We start from the raw sequence: 27,015 nt of genomic DNA on the forward strand, positions 1-27,015 counted from the left end.
ACTGAACCCAGAAATTAATTATTTTTTTCTATTTTGATACCAGGGATTGAACTCAGGGGTACTTAACCACTGAGGCATATTCCCAGCCCTTTTTTGTATTTTATTTAGAGACAGGGTCTCGGTGAGTTGCTTAGGGCCTTGTTAAGTTGCTAAGGCTGGCTTTGAACTAGCAATCCTTCTGCCTCAGTCTCCTGAGCCACTGAGATTACAGGCATGCGCCACCTTGCCTGGCCAGAAATTTATTGACTCTTGGCTTTTACATCAATGCTTTCTTTACAAATCTTCCTGAAGTGCACACCTGCAAAAAATTTTTTATAAGGTTCAATATCAGAAATGCTTAAGTCCCCCTCCACAACAAAAAGTAAATCATGTTCTTAAGTTACTAGTTATATTTTTATTAGGAAGAAATAACCAGTACCAGAAAATATACAATAGAAGTCTCAAAAAGTTAATGAACTATTTGTCAAGTTAAAAAAAAAGAAAGAAAAATGAAAGCATCTAATATTTTTCACATTTCCACTTTTATATAAAACTTTATCAAGATAATCTCATCATGTAGAAGAAATATATTATTTATGAAGTCAGAAGCCCAATCTGCCAAGATTCAGTAACCAGTACAATTCAACTCACAAAAATTCACTACACACCATAAAATGAAAATATATTCCACTTTACTAAGAGTTTAAGTATTCTAACTTGATTTTTAAAAATTTAGAATACATTTTCAAACATATAACAAATACATAATCATATGCTAAATTGCCTATCAGTTCCTTCACAAGTTACCTTAAGCTATGTAAGCATACCTCCTGAACACTATTATTACAGGCATATGTGAACAGCTTGTTCTCAGGAGGTACACTGGAACATTTGAACATTGTTTCTTCCAATGTGCATAAAAATTGTTACAAATAATTTAGACTTTCCTACTTATACTGCAAGTACAAGTTTTTTTTACTACTTTGCTATTTGTACTGCAATTGTGTATATGTATATTTCTATCAGTTATTGTATGGTCAGGTCAAGTTTCCAACACCTTCAGAATATTTACATGCAAAATCTCAAACTCTATTTGATAAAACAGTGTACACATTCAAAACTAAGTAAAATAAAAAGGAAATTCACAAGTCTTTTTTTATCACAATATTAAAGTTTTGTTATTATGTTTTAGATCATAAATAAGACAAAAGGTAGCTGTCACAGTTATAGACCAAACAAGAAATAGTTCCATTTTACTGTTTTATTCCAAAGCTTGTATGTTTGAGAAATACAGGTACACAAAGAAACTTAAAAGCTTGCTTACATTACTAACTTTACAAAATTTATTAAAGAACTTCCTTACGCTCTGAAAATTCTTCTTCTTTTTTTTTTTTTTTTTTGTGGTGCTGGGGATCAAACCCAGGGCCTTGTACATGCAAGGCAAGCACTCTACCAATTGAGCTATCTCCCCAGCCCTGAAAATTCTTTAAGGTCTTGTTGCCAATAGATGGCTAGCTATTCCACCAAAACAGTAAGTAGATGGTTTCCTTCTCAGTCCACTGCCACAGCTCTAATATATACCAACAATTTAGTTGTGTTTGAATATAGTAAATTATGAGTTTCTCCTTTAGTCTATAGCTAATTAAAGAAAAAGTTCTAAAGTAGGCTACAGAAAATAATATTTACTATTAAATATGGAGATTTTGATATTTATACAGAAGCTATACTAAAAAGTAATTAAGTGTATCAAACAACTAATTTCCTCATGTACCCAGAGCTTCATTTTAATAATACATCAATAAAATAATGTGGACTTTTAAAGATTTTTTTTATTCAATGTTGCTTCTTTGCAATATAGCTTTTCTTTTTTTCCATAAATAATTTCTCTTAACCTCTACTTAAATCCCCAAATCAAAAATAGGAACCAAGACAATCAAGACTATTTATACTAAGTAATTTGTTGAGACAAACAACAAATAATACAACTCCAGTAGCCAATTTATTATGCAAATACGTAGTGTGAAATAAATTTTGAATTCTTTCAGACATGCAGGAGAAAAATTCTGTATAAAAATCACACAACAGAAACAAAAACAACAACAAAAAAGTTGGCATGGGCAAGAAGAGTTCTGAATACATATTTTGTAAAGCCATTTACTGAACATTTCCACATAAATGTCCCTAGAAGCTCCTCAAATTCATTCTGTCTAAATGGAACTCTTCTGCCTTCATTCTATTTTAAACCCCAACCTCCTACTAGGTCTGGGACTACCAACGGCTCAAGGAAGAAACCTAAATCGTCTTCTTATGAGCTCCTCCCTTATTCAGCAAAGTAGCAGGATACAAAAGATCAACATTCACAAATGAATAGCTTTCCTATATTCCAATAATGAATCTGCTGAGGAAGAAATCAGGAAAATTATCTGTTCATAATAATCTCAAAAACAAAACAAACTTGGGAATGAAGAGGGGAAAGACCTCTGCAATGAAAACTACAGAAGATTGAAGGAAACTTAGAAGATGGAAAGACCTACCACATTCTATTAAGTAGAATTAATAGTCAAAACAGCCACATTATCAAAAGCAATCTATATATTCAATACAATTCCCATCAAAATACCAATGACAATCTTCTCGGAACTAGAAAAAGTAGTCCTAAAATTCATTTGGAAGAATAAAAGACCCACAATAGCCAAAGCAATACTGAACAAGAATAGTGACATTGAAGGTATCACAATATTTGATCTCAAATTATTCTACAGAGTTATAGAACAAAACCAACATGGTACTGGCATCAAAATAAACATGAAGACTAATAGAAGAAAGACTCAGACATCTGCATAGATATAGTTATTTGACAATAAACAAAGTTGTGAAAAACAGGGAGTAGAGAAAAAAAATAGCCTTTTTAACTTTTAATTCTGGGAAAACTGAATCTCTAGATATAACGGAATTAACTTTATTCCCATCTCTCATCTTGCACAAAAGTCACATCAAGGTGGATCAAAGACCTAGGAATTAGCCCAGAAACTTTGCAACTGCTAGAAGAAAACGTAAGGTCAACACTCTAACATAGTAGTGCAGACAAAAACTTCCTTATCAAGACTCCTAAAGCTCAAGAAAGAAAACAAAAAAATCATTCAGTGGGACCAATAATAAATCAAAAAGCTTCTATACAGCCAAGGAAATGATTAAGAGTCTACAGAATGGGAGAAAATCTTTGCCAGCTACTCTTCCAACATGGGATTAAAAAACAAAATATATAAAGAACTAAAATAAATAAATAAATAACCAATGAATAAATGGGAAAATTAAATATACAGATATTTCTCCAAAAGAAGAAATACAATGACCAATAAATATATGAAAAAATGATCAACATCCCTAGGAATCAGGGAAACTGAAATAAAAACTACACTGAGATTTCATCTCACTCCAGTCAGAATGGCATTCATCAAGAATACAAATAATAATAAATACTGGTAAGGATGGGGGTGGGGAAGATACACTCATATACTGCTGGTGGGACTCCAAATTGATGACAACCACTCCAGAAAGTTGTGTGGGAATTCCTCAAAAGACTAGGAATAGGATTACCATATGACCCAGCTATCCCATATTTATCCCAAAGAACTAAAATCAGTATACTACAGTGATACAGGCACATTAATGTTTACAGTAGTGCAATTCATAATTCTTTTTTTTTTTTTTTTTTGGCGGTGTTGCGGATCGAACCCAGGGCCTTGTGCATGCAAGGCAAGCACTCTACCGACTGAGCTATCTTCCCAGCCCCCTACAGTAGTGCAATTCATAATAGCCAAGTTATGGAACCAGTCAAGGTGCCTGTCAACAGATGAATGAAGAAAATGTGGCATATATACACAACAGAGTTTTATTCAGCCATAAAGAAGAAAGGAATTATGGCATTTGCTAGTAAATGGATGGAGCCAGAGAACATCATGATATGTGAAATAAGCCATATCCAGAAAGTTATGGGTTGAAAGGTTTTCTCTATTACAGGGAAGCTAGGGCAAAATAAGGGAAAATAGTGTGTGGAGGGGGGTTAGGGAGAGCACAGTCCACGAAAACAGAGGGGAGATCAGTGAGGTAGAGGAAGGGGATCCAGAAGGAGGAAGGCGGGACAGAAAAAAAAATGACCAATTGTAGAATGAAATTGACCAAATTATACTCTGTACCTTTATGATCATACTACATTGAATTCCACATTTATGCATATCTAAAGGAAGGAGAACGGTGTGGGCAGGAAGGCAAGTACTGGGGACTGAAATAGAGCAAATTATGTTCTATGCATGTATGATTATGTCCAGATGAACCCCACTATATGACTATAATGCAACAATATAAACATTTTTAAAAGATGTTTTTCTGTCCACCCTAATAGATTTTTCTCCCATGAAATCTAGCAACATCTTAAATCCTCCATTACATTCTCACTGCAAATCAGAGTAATCATCATCATCTGTCTAGTTCTTACCTTCTCTAAGAATCTGTCTCTAATCAATACATCTTGGACAGTTAATATTAACAACTGCCTCCTTATTAGCTTTTGTCTCTTGCTACAAGCAAAGTTCTGTTTAAAAAAGGGGACCATATCTATTTTCCTCATATGCATCTTCATCCTCAGTGCTATTCTGTTTGACACATGGCAGATACTCAAGAAAATACTCAAGTAATTCTATTAGAAAAAATTAAAACTATATTTAAAAAAATCCTAAACAAACCTTATTACCAATTATCATTTGCAGTCTACTACAATGCAGTTTTGCCAGTACTAGCAAGGGAACCAGGATGTGCAGTTCTACTAGGCTGCTCAGAGAATAATTAAGACTATCTTTCAGTGAAGGTACACCTATGTTTAGTCTAATGGGCTACTACTCCAAGAAAACGATAAGTACCACTAAATTCAGAAACGGCATTCCTGTGGCATCAATTTGTCAAGAAAATCACAAACTTCTACTCAATTATATATTTTTAAATAGAAATTTACAAAGAGAACTGTTTTATGTAAAGTGTAATTCATTCTTTGAGATCTGCACCTCTAACTTCTTTAGCTAAGTCAATTATACTAACATTTTCAAACAACGTAATTTTAAAGTTCAAGTTGGATTTTTTTTTTTTTTTTTTTTGTGGTGCTGGTGATTGAACCCAGGGCCTTGTGCCTACGAGGCAAGCATGCTACCAACTGAACTATATCCCCAGCCCCGGATGTGTTCATTTTATAAATATACTTTAAAATATCCCATGCAGCAGAGAAAACAGAACAAAATTTTTAAAAATACATTACTTCATATAACAAGTTACTTTTTAATCTAGAAAATATGTGAGTAGCTTAATTTACAACAGTAATATACATGTCACTTTTTAAATTCTTGAAGCAAGTTTTTCTACTTCACCATTTCAAATTCATATGGGAAACAACCATTGCTATTAAGAGCAATCTCAGTGAGTTTCCCAAATTACTTTTCTATTTTAATTGCATTTACAAGTGTAAATAGCTCTCAGCACGAATTTGTTTTTTAAGTAGTTTTTGAAAGGGAATGAATTTAAATGTAATTAAATCAATTGATACTTTTGAAGAACTGAGTTATAAGGAATTTTCAAACCAGTTCAAAGATTTCTTTACAAATACAAATTTTGGAGGCCAATGTCACATACTGATTATTATGAAAATGTCCTTAAAACATGACTGAAAGACACCCATGTCACTTTTTCAGTGAAGAGGTCACTGCTAATAGAGAACCAATGCCTTACTTGGCAACCATAACTGCTATTTTTTTTTAAAGTACTAGTTTCAGGGGGCTGGGGAGGTAGCTCAGACGGTAGAGTGCTTGCCTTGTAAGCACAAGGCCCTGGGTTCGATCCCCAGCACCCAAAAAAAAAAAGGTGTAAAGTACTAGTTTCTTCTGGACAGAAGATATTTAGAAATTTTTGTATAAAAAGTGGTATTTTACAAAGTTAAGCTGTTCCTATTAAAAAGTTTTATTTTTTCCCATTTTTATCCCAGATTTTTTTATATAAACCACTTATATACTCTGAAAACCCTCCCACTAACCCATCTGGCATGCTATCCCCACACTTTTATTCTTTAACTCTCTAAGGTAAATTGTTTTATGCAAACTTGGTTAAACCCAGAGAAAAGCAAAGGTTATTCAAATGCAGACATTTATCTGTAATTACATTGTCACCGTTTAAAATAAGAGTGTTTCTATGCTTATAATTAATCTGCCTATTGCAATAATGCTAATTTTTCCTAATAAAGATGATACTCCAAATAGCACAAAAAAGTCATAAATACAAAAACACTTAAAAACTTCTATCAGATATCCCATTATCCTCTAGCTTTTATCCCTAATATCTTAAAGATATTATTTATGATATGGTGGTAATAAAGTAAGCAAAAGCAATGTTTTCCTGATGGTTCACCAGCTGGTCCTGTCAAATGGCACTCTCTCAGCACTGTCTCTACACTGATGCTGCATAGCTTTATACTTCACGTTCTGGAATCACACCATCTGACTGCCATATGCATATTTAGTTGTCATCAACCAGACTTTATTCTGAATTTGATTACATATTCTATTTTCCAATCAAAGGAATAGTTTCATATATCTTGGTGCTCCATAGGTAGAACAAATATAACCAGTAGCTGGATGGAAAGTTGTAAGACACATGTTTCACAGCAGAGAGAGCAAGCACTTCAACTTTAACCTCAAACTTTGAACAGATTAGAGAATTGGCAGTATGGGTTTTCCAAATAGTGGGTTTGTATGTTCTTCCTTGATGTTTAAACATGGCAAGAAAATTAACTTGTGCTTTAAGTTCCAGGATGTTAACATGCTGTGAAAAAGTTTTAAATATACTGCCATCAAATTTTACAAACATTTGTACAATTCATTAGAATTAATTGCTTCAAAATCTTTTATAAGGAAATTCACATTTTACCCGGCTTAAATAATCTCCCAAGAAGTGAGGTGTTTTTCTTTTTGTGATAATCTTATCTTGATTGCTAGGAAAGGTTGCCCATATTATGAAATATTACTGTGCTTTCTCTAAACAAGTATTATTTATAAAAATGGGAGGAGGGTCAAACAGTTAGACTAGGAAAGACTAAAAGGACTGAAAGATTACTTCAGTTTTTTGAGCAGATAACCATTTCTTATAAAAGGAATACAGAAAAAGCCCTATTAAGTAGAGGTAGCACACCCACATCCTGTAGACTGGGTCCATACTGCAGACAAGTTTTGTTTGGCCTCCAAGTATCTTAAAGAAAATAACATTAGGTTCATATGCAATTCTCAGTTTCTCGTTTTCACTTTATAATCAAAATCAGAAGATCTGGTGGCAAATGGCTTAAACTGAGGAGCAGCTACCAAAAGAAAATAGAGCATGTGTTCTTCAATTCAAAACAGCTGGGCTGGGGATGTAGCTCAATGGTAGAACAATTGCCACGTATATGTGAGGCACTGGGTTGGATCTTCAGCACCACATGAAAATGAATAAGAAAAGATATTGTGTCTATTGACAACTAAAAAAAAAATTTAAAAAACAAAACAAAACAAAAACCTCAAAACAGTTCTTATCACTCCTTTAATGAATGGCATGTAAGCATGATCTCATGGGCTCATGAGCCATGCCAGGCCACCTGACCTATATACTAGGATTATATACTGACATCTCTCTGGATTGCTGCAGTGTAAACACTGCTTGTCTGAGTGATGCTTTGTTACTCAGTTTGACTAAACTACTATGCATCTGATGAGCAAGGAGTAGTCAAGCCATGATTCAAGAAGAGCTATTATCATCTCATCTACTGTTAGTGGGATGATGTTCAAATTGTCTATCCCATCAAGGATAGACAATATGGCAGACCAAAGGTGGGAAGGCAAGATTGGAATGCCTACTTCCTAAATCCACAATAAGATAGGTTTATGCTTCTTGGAAAATCTTATCAGTTGTTCTACTTAGTACTACGGTAAAGGAGTACCCCATTCTTTTCCCTTCAGACCTCTACTAACTCAAGAGCCACTTAAATGACTAAATAGAGTCTGCCATGTTTAAGTATCCAACATACTGTTTGAAAGTAAAAGGTATTGCTTTTTTCTGCACTGGTAGCAGATGGACTTATTGGCAAGCACACTAAGCCAGCACACAGATGGGTTCAGCAACTTGCTTTTCCATATTTGACAATTATTGCCTTAAAGAAGATATGCCAACAGGTGGTCTTTGGAAGATTTCAGCTTAGGGATGTCTATACTATGTTCAAGTTTCTGTGTGTAGCAAGAGAAGGATTAATTGGTTAATTAAATCAGTTTAATCCAATGAATGAATTGTAAAGGTCAATGCCAGTGAGCCACAGAACTAGGTCATTTTATTGATTTCTTATTACTAAAAGGGTACAAAAAATAATCCATACTCAATTCTACTCCCTAATTTTGCTACCTGTTTTTAACCAGCAGTGTCCATAGAGCTTTCTGTGATGATAGACATGACCAAGTAGCTGCCACTAATAAGTGGCTATTTAGCATTTGAAATACAGCTAGTGTGACTTAGGAACTCCAATTTTAATTTAATTTAAATAACCACATCCTGGCTAGGCTACTAAACTGGACAGAGCAGCTTGTCTACATTAACTGATAAACAAAAGGCTACTGGACAGTGAACATGGATGGAAACCATCACCATTTCTTTAGAAGCCTACTGATAGAATAATATACTAAGCACTTAGTAGCACAGAATATAAAAGGCTAAATATTTTTTATAATATTAAAATACATCAAATTTAGACTATAATTTTTAAGTAGTATAATAATTTAAATTATACCATACAATTTATAAACCAATAATTCAATTGACCTAACCCTCTCTATATTCCACTTTTCCATTAAGTAATTTTAATTCGATGCACTGATACTTATTCTAAAAATAATTTTAACACAAAGTTGCCATAAAAGACTCCTAAAAAGTTACTCGAATTAACTATGATAGGACTGATTTACTAGTTGTAAATATCCACTTACATGTGACATACAGAGATACTTACAGGAAAAACAATAATTTATTAATGATAAATAAAGTTAAAAAGAAATGTTATTTAAACAAACATGACAATGTAAATTTATGGATTCTAAAGCAAGAAACAACTGGATGAATTCTTTGTCTTTTATCTCCTCAACTGCTATATGCCAAGTTAATATTCTAAGAAACTGAGTTTGCTACAGATAAGAGAAAAAAATGAAAAGTCGACCCAAAACTGTTAATTCAATTTCTTCACATATATTTGAATCACTTATCCTGAAATTCTAGCTAAGTATTCTTTAGGTAAATATTTTATAATAGCATTTAATAAAGAGACATATCAGCTAGTGAATTTGAGGCACTTGTAATTAAAGTACTATTCTAGGTAATAAATAGTAAAATTAAGGCTAATTTGAAAAGAATCATTACAACTTACCAACCACTAGATAAGAAAACTAAAGTTAGCCAGGCGTGGTGGTGCATACCTGTAATCCCAGGTGCTCAGGAGGCTAAGACAAGAGGATTGCAAAGCCAGCCTCAGCAAAAACAAGGTGCTAATAAGCAACTCAGTGAGACCCTATCTCTAAATAAAATACAAAACAGGCTGGGGATGTGGTTCAGTGGTTGAGTATCCCTGAGTTCAATCCCTAGTACCCCCCACACACACACACAGAGAAAGAAAACTAAAGCTAAAGAAAGAAAAATCAATAACTGAGGAATCATTGCAAAAAGCTAAAATAGAAATAAGAAACTGCAGTGCAGGCCAATGTAAACTACAGAAATGAAATGTTTTAATAACATATACTTTAGCTGATCTATATTTCAATCATTCTTATAAGCATTTCTTTTAACAACACTACCTACATATAGAGACAAGGATATGAAACTATTATTGGGGCAATAACATACTGATTCATACCCAGGAACCTGAATTCTACTTTTAGTTGGCATTAATGCTCTTAAATACTGTGACTCTTTTATCATAATTGTATCATAGCAATTCTAGAGTAAAAAGAACTTTGATTTAAATGAGGAGACTAGAACACTGAGATGCAGTATTTTCCATAACAAAACAAATAGCTTTTTATCTTTTTTCCTCATTTTTTATTGGTAATTACAATTATACATAATAGTGGATTCATTATGCCATATTTGTACATGCACATAATTTGATCCATCATTCCCCAATACATTCTTTCCCTCTCCTTCTCCCCTCCCACATGCTGCTCTCTCCCTTCTATCATTATTATTATTATTATTCTTATTTCAATTAGCACGTAGTAATTATGTATTTATATATATGCATGCAAGATTCATTGTGATATATTCATATGTGGACAAAGGATAATTTGGTAGATTTGCAATGAATAGTTTTTTTAAATGACAGATTACATGCTATTAATTTACTAGTAATAGAAGACACCAAAACAAATGATGCCCGTAAACTGGAATATGTCTATGACCCATAAGCCTAGTCTGAAAATTTAAGCCATAAAACAGTAAGAATTCAATCAGACAAGCAAAAAATACTGTATAAGAATATTTTAGTACTGGTAAACTGGAAGAAAGCTAAACAGACATCATCAATGGAATACTGTTAAAAAAATTATGAATGAGATGCAACCTTATAAAAAATTGATGTAAAATTTTACCTACTGACATAAAAATGATGTTCTTAATGTATTAAACGAAAAAGTTGATTATTTAATGGTATAAATGATTAATTTTATTTTTTAAACATAATCTACCTCCTCTTCACATGCTTTATTGGCAAAAAATTTAGAAGTAGAACACACCAAAAATACTGAGATTATTAGTAAATAAGTGTGATTATGAACCTCTATATTCTTTGTGCATCCTGTATTTTGATTGTCATGTAATAGGTAAACTTTGTGTTTTCCATATAAATAAGGAAACTTTATTTGGGGAAAACAAAATCTTTCATCGTTTTAAACTGTGAAAATTTAAAACATTACTAAAGTGCCCCTAAAGAAATACATTTTGGTTTGGCAAAGAACAGACTGTTCCTTAGACCAAGAGAAAATAGGCTTTAGGTACTGTACTGTGTGCTCCAGTGAATGAAGTGAACAAAAAAGACTGAGATACTGAGTCAGTACAAGACATGCATTCTTAAAACATCCTAAAAAAAATTAAAATATCCTAAAATCTATTTTTGAGTGTGAGAATTTGTTTAGCATAACAATGTATCTACCAAAGAAAAATAGTTAACCCTCAGGTGAAAGCAGTCCCCCTCCTTCAAAGTAAACTCACAAACACAGTATGGCTTTATCTGGCAATTCTTGCTGGATACTCAAAGACTGCAGGAGTAGAAGGGGAAACAATGTTAAATCATTGTTCAATTAAAAAACTGGTGTAAGCACTTGCTGGGTACCTGCTAAAGGAGGGAAATGAAGGAAACTAGAGCACAAAAGCCTGCTGAAAACCACAGCACAAAAGGCCAACTCAACATCAATTTAAACCTCCTCAATGTCCAAAACTTTGCTGATGGAGTAGTTGTTGAATATATAAACCAAATAATAGCAATACCTTCAGTAGTATTTCATCTTTTTAGACAAGACCAAAACTCTTCTATACTTTGATTTAAATACTAACATTTGCCTTACATACTATATATACACCTATATATAGGGTACCTATAATCATCTTTTCTCATCTTTATAGCAGCCCTGTGACCTAAGTAATGGTCTTATTTATGATTCTTTCTTATTCAATAACATACTCCAAAACCAAGCAGTTACATATGAGGATGAAGCAGAAGTATGTTTAGGAGAGAGGGAACTAGATAACCAAAGGTAGAGAAGACAGACAGAAAGAAAGAAAAGACCAGGGCATGAATGGTTTATAGAGTATCATTGTGGGGGATAACAAAGATGAAGGCGGGCCTCTTTAGGGAGTTAACAGCTTAAACTGAAGAAAATGGTAAAGAAAATGAATGGCATGATCGGAATTATATTTTAAAGACCTTTCTGATTATAGTGAGAGAACCTAAACATGTTAGGTAGGGTAAGGGGGAGAAGATAAAGTCAGTGAAAGCACAAGTGGTTGTTTAGATAATCCAGGTAAGAAGGAATAATGCCCTATATTGAGGTATAGCAGAAGAAATAATACTTAGGGAGTAGACTGAAGAAAATCAAGAGTCAGAGACAGATTACATGGGAAAGGGTAAGCAGGAGGGAAAGAGTGAGGGAGACAGGGCTGCTGCTATTCCACATCAAAATTTGCTTTTGCAAACGAGAAAACCATTCTCTGCCAATGTACACAGTTTAAAAAGCAGAGCTTAGAATAGATTTCAGCCCTACCTAACTCATCACTATTATACAAATCTACATGTTAAGTCTTGAAAAACCTGGTCCATACATCACCTGTGTAAGTGTCTGCTGTGATTCCTGTTAAAATGCAAATTCCTAAAGTCAACTCTACATTTCAAATGAATCAAAATCTCTGGGAGATGCAGCATGGAGCTCCCTGTGAACTGATAATAAAGGAAACATAAAATGCAAGCAGGTATAGAGGTAAGGAGATACATTCAGTTTGAGAAACTTAAAATTCAAGACACCTATAAAATATCTACTTGGAGAGGTCTATCAGGAGGTTGCACATAAAGGTCTGGTGCTTAGATGAACTACTTGTCTAGCAAAACAACTCTGTGGCATTTCAGCTAGCTTCACCATGCTTGTAGAAGTATACTTGAAGCCATGGCAGTAAAAGAAAAATATGACTACTGTATGAGAAGACAAGGACAGAATTCAAAGAAGGACCTAGGAAATGAATGAGGGAAAACAACAGAAAAGTGGAGAGAAATAAGAGGCCAGAGCTACTTTACAATGGAACTCATGGAGTCCTGTATTTCAAGAACGAGTGAAATGTTCAATGTCAGACTTTGAAAACTCCAAGAACATGAAAACTATTTATGTGTTGATAGCTAGGAGATTACCAGTGAAAGCAAGAGGCTGACAAATTATAGGAGGCCGAAGACTAAGTTGGGAGGACAGAAAGAAGATACTGAACAATGCTCTTTCAAGTATTATGGTTTAAGGGGAGAAAAGGAAAGATTTTTCCCTTGATTTTTTTCTTTTCTTTTCATGAGCATTTTTGTCACTCTAATCATCCTTTTGAGGAATATGCTAGGTAACACAATTCTGGCAGATAATTGTTTACTTAGATTATAATCTATATGGGGACCCTAAAACACCATTCTCTTGGGTCATTAGAAATGAGTATTTTTGGATATCCCATAGAATGTGCATTAATTAAATAAATGCACTGGTAGAAATTATTTAAAAATTATGCACTTTTTAGGACCCAAATTTTGTTCGCACTTCATTACTCACATTTGTGTAATTCATTTTCAATTCTGCCTACACTTTACTTCTGAAATTCTTGAGAGCCCATGAAATTTTCTTTGGGAGCTAAAATAATTTAAGTCCCTGGACTTTCTGTAATCAAGAGACCCTGAGTTTGAATGACTACACTGTAATTTTGAACTAGTTCTGCTCACACTCCTTATTCATCAAATTGGGATAACATAGCACCTGTCTCATATAACTGTATTAAACATGAAATGAAATAATGAATATGAAGTATATAATACATAGCCAACATTACTGCACTATGATTTGGATAAGGCATTTATCTAAAGTATAAATTCCTTCAGTATTTATTGAGCAACAGATTAGGAGTAGCTTCTCCCAACTAGAGGGTGATACACTTCACTTCCTTTAGAGATAAACCTTTGCCTTCTTTCTCCATGGGCCATTGTCATTTACATGTCATTGAGAAATTACCCTTTATTCCTGAGCAGCTAATTTTTCTTTGTCAATTCTCCAGGAACAGTTATCATAAATTACTTCAATCATGAAAACTGTATCCTTTTCTGGGAATAATTCTGTCTCAAGTATTAAAGCCTTTCAATCTAGATATAATCTGTTTTCACATATCTCATAAAACATTTTTTTCATTTTTTGCCAGAATACGGGAATGAATAAACTATGATTTTGAACCAGAATGTCATTTTTCACATTTGAATAAATATTTATAATTATGATATTCTTATTAACACCTATTCTGGGTTGTATATTCTGTGACTTGTTTCAACTTTAAATCAATTATTTAAAAAACATTATTATTACAGACTTTAAAAGCTCAGGATCATTAAATACCTCAGTCATCATTATGGGAATATATTACTCTATTGTGGTGTCCAGAAATAGTTACAGTGTGTCAAATGAATCTAAGAAAACTCACTCTAAAGACACCCCTGCCAAAATTATTTGCTCTATGCCTGGGGCAAAATACTGTTTTTTATTCTCCCGATTAAGTAAGGTAACCAGGTATCAGTAATAGAAGTCAGTATCATTACCAGCTGCTATTATACTTTTCTTACATTATGAGAAAAAGCTCTTCCACTAGTAAGGTTCACAAAACTTAACAGATTCTAGAAAAATCACATGGAATTTGGGGAATGAACAAAGAGTTTCATCATGGCCAAGTTTAAAGGAAGAACCATAAAGAATGGTAATTCTCTAAAGTCTCCTTTAGATCAATTACTTTATCAAATAGTCACTCATTACTCTCTGACAGTCCTAGCACCATGGCTGATCATATAAGGTACATAAAGTAGACTCTAATCCATATCCTTACTTACTTTGAAACTGCAAACACCAGAGGGGAGAGTGCATTAAATGAACGTGTAAGAAAATTAGTATAACAATAAATTGTAATTTATTATAATACTATTTATTATTATACTATATTATTGTACCATGAAGAAAAGGGTGTTATGAAGAAAAGAATATTGGGGGTAGATAATAGTGTTGGGAGAAAGGAGTAGTGAATGATAGGGAGGCAAGAATCAAGATGGCAGATTTCATTCTGTGGAGTTACCCCTTGTATATATATGTTAGGTAACTACCTTCTCCATATGTCATTTTTAACCTCAATATTTTGGGCTTCAAGGCTCTGGGAAGTAGGGATTCACTTATTTTAATCGTTCCAAAATGACAACATGGAGTGGGTAGAATAATAATTTAAATTTAGACATGTACATTGAGGTATTCATGGACTACACCAGTGAAGATGTCTACAGTTAACTGCATATATTAATTATAGCTTGAGGGGGAGATGGAAGTAGGAGGTGATCTACTAGATATCCATATATACAAGGCCACAAAAGACCAGGGAGAGTGAGTCTGGAAGACCTAGGACAGAACTTGCCAATATTACGTTTTTTGTTTTTTTTTTTAATCTTTTAAGGAAACCAGGACTAATCAGAGGCATTGAGAAAACCAATGGGTGGATGCCACCCTCATAGAGGGAGTGGTCTACAACTTGTCTTAGTGCCTTCATTTTACCACATATAAATGAGGATAATATTCTTTCTTACTTCTTAGCCTTGATGGGGGAGCTCTATATGTGAGCTATGATAAATGATCAATTATACTTAAAAATCAGTTTATAGAGTAAGTGTTTTCAACCTTTCTGTTTATCTCTACAGGCATTTTTACCGTACGTTATCATTTCCTGTTGAAAAATTAGATGGGCATATACCTCTAGCCAACCTGACTGAATAATACATTTAAGTAACTTGCTCAAAGTCACACAGTTAACTGGCAATCCGAAGAGAGAGGTCTGGCTCTGGAGTATGCAACTATCTAGAATTTTTGGACCTCAAAGTACAGAACTGAGAGCCTGTACTCTGAGTTTTATTCTGAGTATCAAGAGAAACAAAAATATCTGAATTCCACTGTTTAGACTGCCAGGTATTATTGGATCAAATGGCAACAACCAGAATTGAGCCTTATGAATTAGATTCAGGCACAATAATTTCAAGATTAAGAAGTAAAAATACTGTGTGATATGTATGAAAATATCACAGTGAACCTATATGATTAATGTTAATAATAGTAATAATAAAGATAATGATAATAGAAGCCAAAATATAAAGCTGCCTTACCGATAACTTTTGGGAACCAGTATGACAGTATTAGCTTAGGAATCCTGTGGAATCCAACTAGTAAATGACAAGGTCAAAAAACAAGACCTGGCCCATGTGCTTAAACACCAGAGTGGCAACAGAATAGTGGCAGGAATATCTAGCTGTAGAAAAGCAATCTTCCCTGTAAAGGTACCTAGGAAGGTGGAATTACTGTGTTAACTATCATCAATAGAGGCTAGGAGAAACTAGGGAAGAAATTTTCTAATTTTATAAAATATGTTAACTTAATTATGCTTAATTACAAAAGTTTTTGACAATAAAAAAAGGGGGGTCTCTTAATGGGCAATAGCATTAATCATTATATTTTATGTACTGAGATGGGTTAAATATTTAAAAATTCTTACAATTTTCTGGCAACAAGTTCACATAAGGTCTGGATGCATGCTCATTCTCAGAATATAATCCCTTATTTTGCTAAGACCTCTGCAGTTAAAACTTCAAAAATAAAAGATTCATTACAGTATTTATTGCTGGTCTTAATCATAATTCAAATAGTTTGCCTCCAATGTAGTGTAACTTTTAATTACTCAAAAGGTCTCTTTGTTGCCCATTTTGTGAGTTCCCTACTCAATATCCATTGTTCCCTTCTTAGTAAAACACTGATTTTATTTGGAGCAGCTTCTCTTGAATATTAAGAGCAGTGAAATGAACAGGAAATCACAAGGGACTTTAAGGAAAAGCTTCTCTTAGGTGCCGGAATGAATGCTGACATGTCCTTTCTTTTCTGTCTGGGAATAAGGAAGCAATGGCTGGAGGTCCATAGCCACACTGCCTTATGAGGTGACCTTAAAGATTGAAACCAGGTGTTAAAGGAAGGAAGAATAGAAAAATAGCAGCTTGGGTCTTTCTGATCATGAAGCTGCTAAATCAACTCTAGACTGCCTAACTCAACTTCTTTTTATATGAGAAATAAAAATATCAATTTATTTTACCATTATATTTGGATTTCCTGTTACATACAGTCAGACCTAATTCCTAATAGGTATATCTTCAAAACCAAAATTTGTGTATGATTTAAACTTGTTTTATTCTAATTTAATAATTTATTAATTTAAACTTATCACCAATTAAGTCCATTTTCCACTTCTATCCCTTCTGTGTAATCAGGTTTTACTATTAGAACCATTTAAAATGTACTCATATGTATTTAAAGTGACAATCATAGGCAGTAAAGGGGGAAAATAATAATCTTTTGAGTATTTAATTCCAAGTATATCAAAGAAAACTAAGATAAAGTTCAGAAGTTATGTTAGGTTTCATATTAAAAATGCTGCTTTTAGTTAATACATAATGTTGCCATTATATGATAAGAAACAAGAGAAAGACTGAATTTGCTGTTTGGGGTGGACCCTTTTACTTTGATGCAAAGATGGTATGTCAGAAACAGAACACAGAGGAAGACTCATAGATCTTAATCAGTAAATAACTAGTTCTGACTTCCATACTAAGTCAAACTTAACACTAAGATTCAAACTGATCCCTGACCACTGACCATGACTAGTGTACAGTCAAAAACAGAGAAGTAAGGAAGAAAAATAATAAAAGTTGTGAGGTGTACTGGTGCATACCAGTAATCCCAGAGATTCAGGAGGCTGAGGCAGAAAGATCACAAGTTCCAGGTCAGCCTTGACAACTTAGAACTTATATCAAAGTAAAAAATAAAAGGGCTAAGGACATAGCTTAGTGGTAAAGTGCTCCTTAGTTCAATCCACAGCACTGCCAAAATGATAAAAATTAAAAAAAAAAAAAAAAAGTAAACAATGTGTTTACCTGTGCCTTAACCAAGAGAAAACACCTAGACTTTTATTGCTGAAAAGATTCCTAAGGAGTTGAATTTGCTTCTGCTTCCTGGAAAGAACACTTAGAATAAAAAAGAAGTCCAAAAAATACTAGACCAAAATTTTAAGGAATAAATTCATAAAATTATAAACTAAACTAAAATAAAAGTTCAAGATTGTCTACACAGAGAGTGGCCAGGCATATGCTTACTCATCAACTAGCAAAGTCAACTTACACTGAAAACTTTGTTTACTTGGTGTAATAGCAATCAGTCCAATCTTATAAAAGGGATTTTCTCCAAAGAAAAGAAAGCAAGTTAATTATCAGAGAAGGTAAAAATGATCTAAGAACTAGTTGCACAATTTTGTGGCACAAAATGAAAATAGAACACTTCTGATTGTTATATTACAGTTGAGTTTTATTACTGGCTGCTGACTATTCTGGGCTGTCTTGCTCTCTGCCTCAGCTCAGGGAATGGAAGTGAATAGCTTCAGAGATTTTACCACAGTGATCTAGATGTGTATATGGTCATTAACATGTATAAAAAAATATAGTGTCTCAAGTTAAGGTTAGCTCATAGGAAATAGGAAACTTATAGCCTCTTAGTGCCAAGATTAGGCCACAGGGATTAAGAACTTCATGCATCTGTCTCCTCATCTTAAAAGTTGACAAATTATGCTAAGAATGAATTATTGGCTAAAAAAAAAAAATCAACCTTGAGAACATTTAAAAACATTTAAAATCCATTTTTTAGTTCTGTGAAGCATATCATCTATGGCTGGAAGTATGTAAGTTATATTTCTTTTAACTACTGTGAAGTCACAGAAACAAAGACAACTTAGAGTCATGCCCAGAATACAGAATCTCTGTAACAAGATTAGACTGTCTTTTGTTGTTTTTCTTTTCTTCTTTTGTTTTTGCTTCATAAACATATGCAAACACACAGCTTTTAAACAAGAAGCCAGTTGATTACTAGGAGAATAGTCTAATTTGATATAAATCGAAAAAGTATATTTTTATTTATTACAAATATGTAGACTCAAAAATTATCTTAACTGTTGCTATTCCTCAAGAGAATTTATTTTTACTAAACCTCATCGTGGAAAACGAAAAGCAGAATGGTTTAGCATAAATTTAGCAGTTCTAAGCCAAGAAAACAGGTGACTACAATATTACCATACTACAAAGAAAATTATACCAACTAGTAGAGTTAATGTCAGGTTTTAAAAGTCACTCTTACATTTTAGGCTATTGACTGGCATTGGGCTGAGAATTTGGTAGTGGAAAGAACACTTCAAAAAGGTTTCCACTGTACATTTTTTTTGTTTTATTTTGTGGTGCTGGGGCTTTGACCACGCTAGACAAACTCTACCACTGAGCCACTTTTCCAGCCCCCAATGAAGGGGTCCTAATGAAGACTATAACCAATAATCACCTGGTACATGATTGCTATAACATTCTTTTTTCACTAATTTTTAAAAACCTGCAAAATGAAAAGTGAAAGTCTATGAAATGTAGTGTGCTCCTTTCCCTCCTTTTTCCTATAATAATCTCATAATGCTATTATAGAGCTGGAAACAAACACTAGATAACTTGAGAAGATATTTAACCTATTTTTTCTTACAAAAACTGACACTTTAATACACAAAATCTAAAATGCACATAGAATATTAAATGAAGTAGTTTAAATTCAAATTGAGAATGCTTTTTATCTTTCAAACTGAAATACAACTATTACTTCAAAAACACAGGACTTATGCTTACATATCAAAAGCCGAAATGTTTACAAAGATGACACCTGAGGAAAGTTTGTCTATTATCTATATGAATGAGAACCAGTTAAGATATTTAAAAAGGTCAAAAAATCAGTTAAAAAAATTTAGGTTTTGCAAAAAAGTTCTATTATAATGTGAACCTCTCTAATGATGAATTCATAGGAAGCACTGGTTAGGAAAAGCTGGCAGAACAAACAGCAAGGATAACCAACTGTAATTCTGGAGGACAGGTTTCTAACATCAGTCTTACAATTAAAATAACTATTGACAGTAGATTAATGGAATTAAGATCATATACACTAGAACCAGATGGTCATTGCAGGACTGTCAATTATTAGCTATGTGACTTCAAAGTCCATTTCTTAGGTCTCTAAGGTTCAGTTTCATCATATTTAAAATGAATAATCACAGTAGTCATTCCAGAGCTATTCTGAGTTAAATAAGATAATCCATGTAAGGTGCTTAGTACAATGCCTGGTGCAGAAGTTTTCACAGTAAATGGCTGGCATGAAACAACAGTTTACCATCACCACTACAGCAATCCTGAGCAGTTCCAACTATCTGGCCCTCAGTTTCCTTAGATGTAAAATACAGAGTTTGGGTTGGATAATTTCTAATGTCTCTGCCTATCTAAATGTGAAATTCTACAACATACTGGTATATCCAGGGTCAACTCTATTTCCAAAGAACATTTATTATATATTTTTTACTATAGTGTGATTAAGAAAATGGTAATTTAAATGGTACAGAAGACTACTTTTACATCATCCTTTCCTTTTGAAATTAGTTATAATTACTACCATCATTAAAGCCAAAGTTATAGGTAGTCTATATAATTCACAGGAAATCCATGATGCTCATCACATACTATCTGGTGACTAAAACCATTCTGAATAACAAGTCCTAACAGGAATTTCAAGGTACATAATCACAGTGTGTATGTGTGTGTGTGTTTAGTATAAGAACATTTCATATCTCTTAATAAACAGAAGAAATAAAGATCATGAAAAATTTCAAATATACAGTCCAGGAAAAAGGAACAGCTGTTTAGAAATAGTTCACAATCTAAAGGTCTAACAAAACTCTTTCCACTGATAGTTTATAACTCAAAATTCTAATTATAGGCAAAATATTTTTTCTGCAGAAACATTAAGATTTCTTTTTTTTTAGTGCAACACAAAAATACTAAAAGGTCTGAAAATTTTAATATGACAATGTCAAGATTAAGAAAACATCCCACATGTTTCCTGGAAGCAAACTATTGATATCCGTAGACCCATTAATTGTGGATCCACCCAATTACCTTCAGTAAAAAAATTTTTAAATCTCTGAGGAACTTTTTTCTCAGGTATTTTAGTAATATTAAGAAATTTCATAAACCTTTTTAGTTTTTAAAAATAACTGTGTAATCACTGAGAAGAATTTATCAAAAATTTCAGAAACAGGGTGCATGAGCACAGATGGCAACAAACAAAATTTAGAAACATTTTTCCAGATGATAGAAACACTAGGGGAAAAGAGTTCAGGCTCACTTCATTCAGATACTAGCACGCTAGGTCCTAATTACATTTGCTCATCAATTAAATGGCATGCTAGTTCTTAATGCACACACACGTCTATTAAAATCTGAAAACCTAATAAGATCTCAACCAGAAAACATGTTTAGAGGGCAACATCCATACCTTGTTTTTAATTAGCAAAAATGGGATTAGTATGTGGGTGTTTAAAAACAAAGATCTCTCTTAACATTCATCATCCTGCTGCATTTCCCTTACAATCTCCACGCTTCATACTTAGCATAATTTCTAATCATTCAAGAAATATTAATTTTACCTTACAACCAGTTCAACATGAAGTAGTTGTGTAAAATTCATGCCATAAAGTTAAATCTATACTATGTCCTTACCTTCAATATTTAGCTCAAAACAAATGTGGCAGAAGGAGAGTGTTTCTTTGTCTGTTCCCAGTTTACAAACACTGCAAATATTATCATCATCCAAATCAATGTTTACAAACTGCTCCTCTTCGTTCATACTGCCCCTATTAAGAAACAGGAAAGTTACACAATTTTGAGAACTTGCCATTATGGCATGCAATATCTGAGAACTTCTAGGAAACAAGAAAGGTGATCTTCCCCACAGCCCCAATAAACAAGCATCTCCATACTTGTAGTTCAATATCATACTTTTATTATGGAAAAACACAAAGCTAAGCAAAAGCCTGGCCATAGGTGACACTACGTCCAATCCCTCCTCCCCCGTATTTCACTGGGTTAAGGGGATCCGAGGGCAAGAGGTCTGCCGGTATTCTAGTCCTCTCCCTTCGTCCCTAATCAGGCACAAGGAGCTTAGCGAGGCCTTTCAGCCGCCGGGTTCTGTCAACCAACTTAACGCTATTAAAGGCAGAAAAAGGACCCTGCTCCAGACACTGCTTTGCCAACTTCACTGTGGGAACCTTAGATGTGTTTTGCTAACTTGGCGTAGCGAGGCTCCCATCGAAGGTCTGCGGCAGGGAAATGCACGTGGGAAGGTGAATACCCGGGGAAGGCGTCCAGCCCCGTCCCGGGCGCCCGCACCCAAAGCCCGACGGCGAACGGTGAGGCACGGCAGGGGGGCCGGAGCCTGGGCCAGGGCCGGCGAGGGGTATCGGAGCCCGGCTGCCGGGAGCGCCCGTCCACTCGCCCCTGGCTTCCTCCCGAAGACTTCGAGGGCCACGGCCGCGGGTCTGTCAGTCCCAGCGTCTCCGGAGCCGGGTCCGCATCCGGCCTCCAGCACTGGGGGCTCATGCCCGTCCCTCAGACAGCCGCGGATCCGCGTCCGTCTTTCGGTCCTCCGAGGCACTGGGCGCGCAGCAGCACTAAGGGCTACGGGATGTGGGGTTCGAGGGAGCGGAACGACCGGGACCGGGGCGCAGGAGAGGCGGGGGCAGGGCTGCGGGGTCTTTACCGTCCGGCTCCGTGGGCCGCCGCTGCCGTTCCGCGCGGCTCGGGCTCCTCCACTATTGTTTCCGGCCGCAGCGGAGGCGGCCCCAGCAAAAGCCGCCGCCGCACGCCGGGCCCCGCCCTCACCCGCCAGCGCCATGCGGGGCAAGCTGCGGGGAAGAAAGGCGCGGCGTGGGTAAAGCCGTGCGCTTGCACGAGGCCGTCGGGCCGCCGCAACCCTGCTACAGCGACGGCGCACCCGTGCCTTGAGTTTTATAGTGATTCTGCGTCTCCTGGCCGGGGTTCCTCACCGTTCAGTGGGACGTGGCTCCTCACACCCCCCTCCTGGAAGTGCGTAGATAGATGAACCCGTTACTACCTCCCCCATCAGTGTAGTGGAAACTACTGCCCTGGGGCGCGAGCTGCAGCGAGCGGGGGTAGGAAAGTGACGGGTGAGTGGGAGAAAGGGACCGAGATGCGTGGGTAGTGGGACTCGATTGGAAATCAGGAGACTGAAGCGAAATACTACCCTGAGCTTCCAATTAGATGCCCGTTGACTTACATAATGAGGGAAAAGTTCGTATTTTATGTGTCTTGAGTAAAGCGTAGTTTAAGTACAGAAGATGCTTTGTTAAATATTATTTTTGATGGGGCGCCCCTTTCCCACAATATGGTACATTCCTTACAAACCCCAGGGTAATCCCGAAGTCCCAACTTCCTTGTTTAGGTGCCGCCCCTTTCTCAAACTCTGCTGGACTGTTAAATTTTTTTTTCTTTCTTTTTTTTTTAAAGGTTACAGTTCATGTAATACTTGGGCGTACGTTTTTTATTGTGTGTTCACAACAGCCTAGGAAGGAAAAAACAGGAACTGTTCTCTCATTTTGCAGCCTACAGTGACTAACCTAAGTCGTCAGGGTTACATCCTGAGCTGGGATATGAACTCAAACTCAAGACCACTGCCCTCAACAGCATCACAAGCACCTGCTCGGTTTGTATTCACAAAAGGAAAGGGAGCTGGGTTGACATTTACGTGTAAGTATGCTTGAACTGATAGAGGTAGTGAATTCCATACACTTTAGAAACATCTGGACCAAGCCGACACTTGATAAAAGTCTCAACTACCAGAGAAAGTGATCAAGAGTGTGAAACAACATGGCCATCACCAGATATCCTGTTACAAATGCAGGATATTAGGTCCTACCCCAAATTTCCTCAATCAGACTGTTCAGTGTAACAAGATTCCCAGGTTATTCCTGTGCTCATTAAAGTTCGAAAGGCACTAACTGAAATAGAAACGTCTATGATTTTTTATTTGAATTTCTCATTGTAGGTCAACGTGACTGTGAATCTTTCATGCTGGATTTTATGTATCTTGTCAGTAAAAGTGATTTTTTAAAAAGTGATCGAATAAAAATTTTCCAAAAGTTTTAGTAATTTATTTCTTTTGAAGTTGTTTTTGATTCTTTTAGTCATCTCTTTTGTCATTTTACAGTTCACTTGCTCTCTTTAAAACTGTCTTTTTCGAAAAAAATTCTAGGTATAATAGATTTACAGAAATGAAATTTTCCCATTTTGAAAACACAGTTTGATGAGCTTGGACTAAAGAATACACTTAAGTAACCACCACCATAATCAAAATATAGGACATTTTCACAATCCAGAAATTTCTTTCTCCTCCTTCCTAGTCAAGCTCCCTCAATGCCGAATCTAATTCATATCACTAAAAATTTTTTACTTTGTTCTAGAACTTCATGAAGTTAAACTGTGTGTGTGTGGGGGTGGGGGGAAGGGACAGAGAGGGAAAGAGCTTTAAGTTTTTGGACTAGAACTGCTATGAAAGTTCATGTACAAATCGTTTTGTGTACTTAATGTTTTTCTCTTGGGTAAATAGTAGTATTGATAGGTCATAAGGTAAGTATTTGTTTAATTTTACTTTCTTTTTTACAATTCTGGAAATTGAACTCAGGGTTTCACATTTGCTAGGCAAGGGCTCCCCCAAAACTATTTTCTAAAGTGGTTATATCATTTTACACATCGTTAATGTCTTCCCAACTAATTGATCTGTTGTCACTAAAAAAGATAAATATATTATCTCTGGTAACATTTCTTCTCCTGAAATCTACTTTCTCTGTTATTAATATAGACACTCCTGCTTTCTTATAATTGGTGTTTACTTATGTATTTTCCTATTCTTTTAGTTTTACTCTCAGGTGTCCTTTCATTAATGTATATTAATGTATATATTTTCGTAGACAACATAGTTTCGTCTTGTTTTTTGTTTGTTTGTTTGTTTGTTTTCTCAGTGCTGGGTATTCAACCCCAGGGCCTCACACATGCTAGGCAAGTGCTCTGATTTTTTTTTTTTTTTTTAAAAGACTGGTCGTCACTCCAGGTGTCAAGGCTGTCCTCCAACTCCAGGACTCAAGTAATCTTTCTTCCTCAGGCTCCCAAGTAACTGAGATTACAGGCATAAACTACCCTCTTTTGTTTTGTTTTTGTTTGTTTGTTTTTTAGGCAGTACTTGGAATTTTTATCAAGGGTCACTTTATTACTGATAAAGTGACCACATTTTGAGACAGGGTCTACATTACTGAGGCTGGCCTCAAACTTATGAACTTTCTGCCTTGGCTTCCCAAATCTCTGAGTTTACAAGAGTGTGCCACTGCACATGACTCCTTTCCTCTCTTTGCCTTCTTTATATTAGCTGAGATTTTTTTTCTTCTTAGTATTTTCTCTCCTTTTTTAACTTTTTCATATATATGTGGATATACATATGTATACATAGGTATATATAAATGTATTTATAAATGTATCCATTTATTTTTGGATTATTATAGGGTTTAATCCATTTTTTAAAAAATTATCATAGCCTACCTGAAATAATACAATACTTCATGTAAAATATAAGAAGCAATGGCATTTTTATTTTCTCTATTCTCACTTTTTATCATGTTTCACTTTACATATCATAGGATACAAATATATTGTTATATTTTTCTTATTTGACTATCTTTTAAATACATTTAAAAAGAGAATGAAAATCTCTTATATTTACCCATGTATTACCAGTTCCAGTCTTCTTCATTCCTTTGTGTATATTCAGATTGATTTGTTATCATTTTCTTTCACCTGAAGGGCTTCCTTTATCATCAAGGTCTTTCAGATAAACAGAAGCTGAAAGAAATTATTATTTCTGCTAGTAATAATTTCAGCTCTGTTCATCTAAAAAGACCTTGATTTCACCTTTGTTTTCAAAGGCTACATTGTCTAATTATAGAATTCTAGAAATATAGCTCCACCCCTTTAACCTTTTAATGATGTCATTCTATCTTTTTTGGGTTTGTACTGTTTCTGATGAGAAGTCAATAGTACTTCTTAACTTTTTCCCTTGTATTTGTCCTTTTGTTTATCTTTTTGTCTACTAGATTTTCTTTTTTATCATTGTTATTGCTAATTTCATTATGACGCAGTTTGGTTGGTTTTCTTATATTTATCTGGTTTGGGGTTTTTTGAACATCTCAGATATGGGGTATGTTTTTAATCAAATCTAGGAACATTTTTATTTTACTCTGGGATTGCAGTTATACATATGTATGTTTGTGATCATCTCAGAGATTACTCAGGCTTTGTTTAATTTCTCAGTGTTTCTTCTCTGTACTTTAGTGACTGATCTTTAATTCTATAGTATCTAACCTGCTAATAACCCATCCAGTGAAATTTTCATTTCAAATATTATATTTTTCAAAAGTAGAAATTCCATTTAGTTCTGTTAGTTTTTATTTCTTTCTTCAGCATCTTCATGTTTTTCTTTAAACCATGAAATATATTTAAAATAGCTGTTTTGGAATCCTTATATGCCAATTCCATCATCTTCAACACTGTTCCCTATTTCTGTGAACAGGTTTGTTTTATCTCCTGGGTATTGGTATATTTTCTGGCTTCTTATCAGGTATGCTTTGATGGATGCTTACATTGTAAATGTGACATTGGTGTCCCAAAAGATATGCATACCCTAATCCCTATGAATATGTTTATAACAGTAAAAGGCGAAAGTCCAGTCTAATCACATGAATCCTTAAAGAGCTTTTTCTCTAACCAAGGTCAGAGTGAAGCAGTAGAATAGGAAGTCAAAACAGCAGGAAACATTAGAGGGAATTGAACCTTTATTGCTGTAGGAGCAAAGACTAGCATCTACACCAGGAGAAAGACTTGCCTGTACCTTAGGCAAAGACTGACCTCTACCCAACAGTCAACAAGAAAAGTTCTACCTCAGATCTCAAACTGCAAGGAACTGGATTTAATCAACAATGTGAAAGGGTTAGGAAGCTCATTCCAATACTTTACCAACACCTTGACTTCTGCCTTGTGAAATTCTAAACATTCAACTTAACCACTTTATACTAGACTTCTTACCTACAGAACTGTGAAATAATAAGTGTGTGTTGTTTTAAGTCATTAAATTTGTGTTAATTTGTTACAGCAGCATTAGAAGAGTGTTGGGCTTTGTTTGG

General features: G+C 34.8%; 1 protein-coding gene across 3 annotated transcripts in view; it reads right to left on the reverse strand.

Annotated features, from left to right (window-relative positions):
* C9H21orf91 (chromosome 9 C21orf91 homolog) overlaps nucleotides 1–22,834 on the reverse strand; it is a 31,176-nt gene extending 8,342 nt beyond the window's left edge. The window contains exons 1-2 of one of the 3 annotated variants that reach the window (XM_047564551.1): nucleotides 22,816–22,834; nucleotides 21,491–21,624 (exon numbers count right to left, since the gene is read on the reverse strand). In XM_047564551.1, the coding sequence (XP_047420507.1) occupies nucleotides 21,491–21,617 (127 nt within the window). In that variant the 5' untranslated portion in view covers nucleotides 21,618–21,624; nucleotides 22,816–22,834. The other 2 variants (XM_047564550.1, XM_047564549.1) reach the window with 2 other exon arrangements.
* Between the last annotated feature and the right edge of the window lie 4,181 nt (nucleotides 22,835–27,015).

This window comes from Sciurus carolinensis, chromosome 9 (assembly GCF_902686445.1).
Source record: "Sciurus carolinensis chromosome 9, mSciCar1.2, whole genome shotgun sequence".
In the NCBI taxonomy this organism is placed as follows: Eukaryota; Metazoa; Chordata; class Mammalia; order Rodentia; family Sciuridae; genus Sciurus; species Sciurus carolinensis.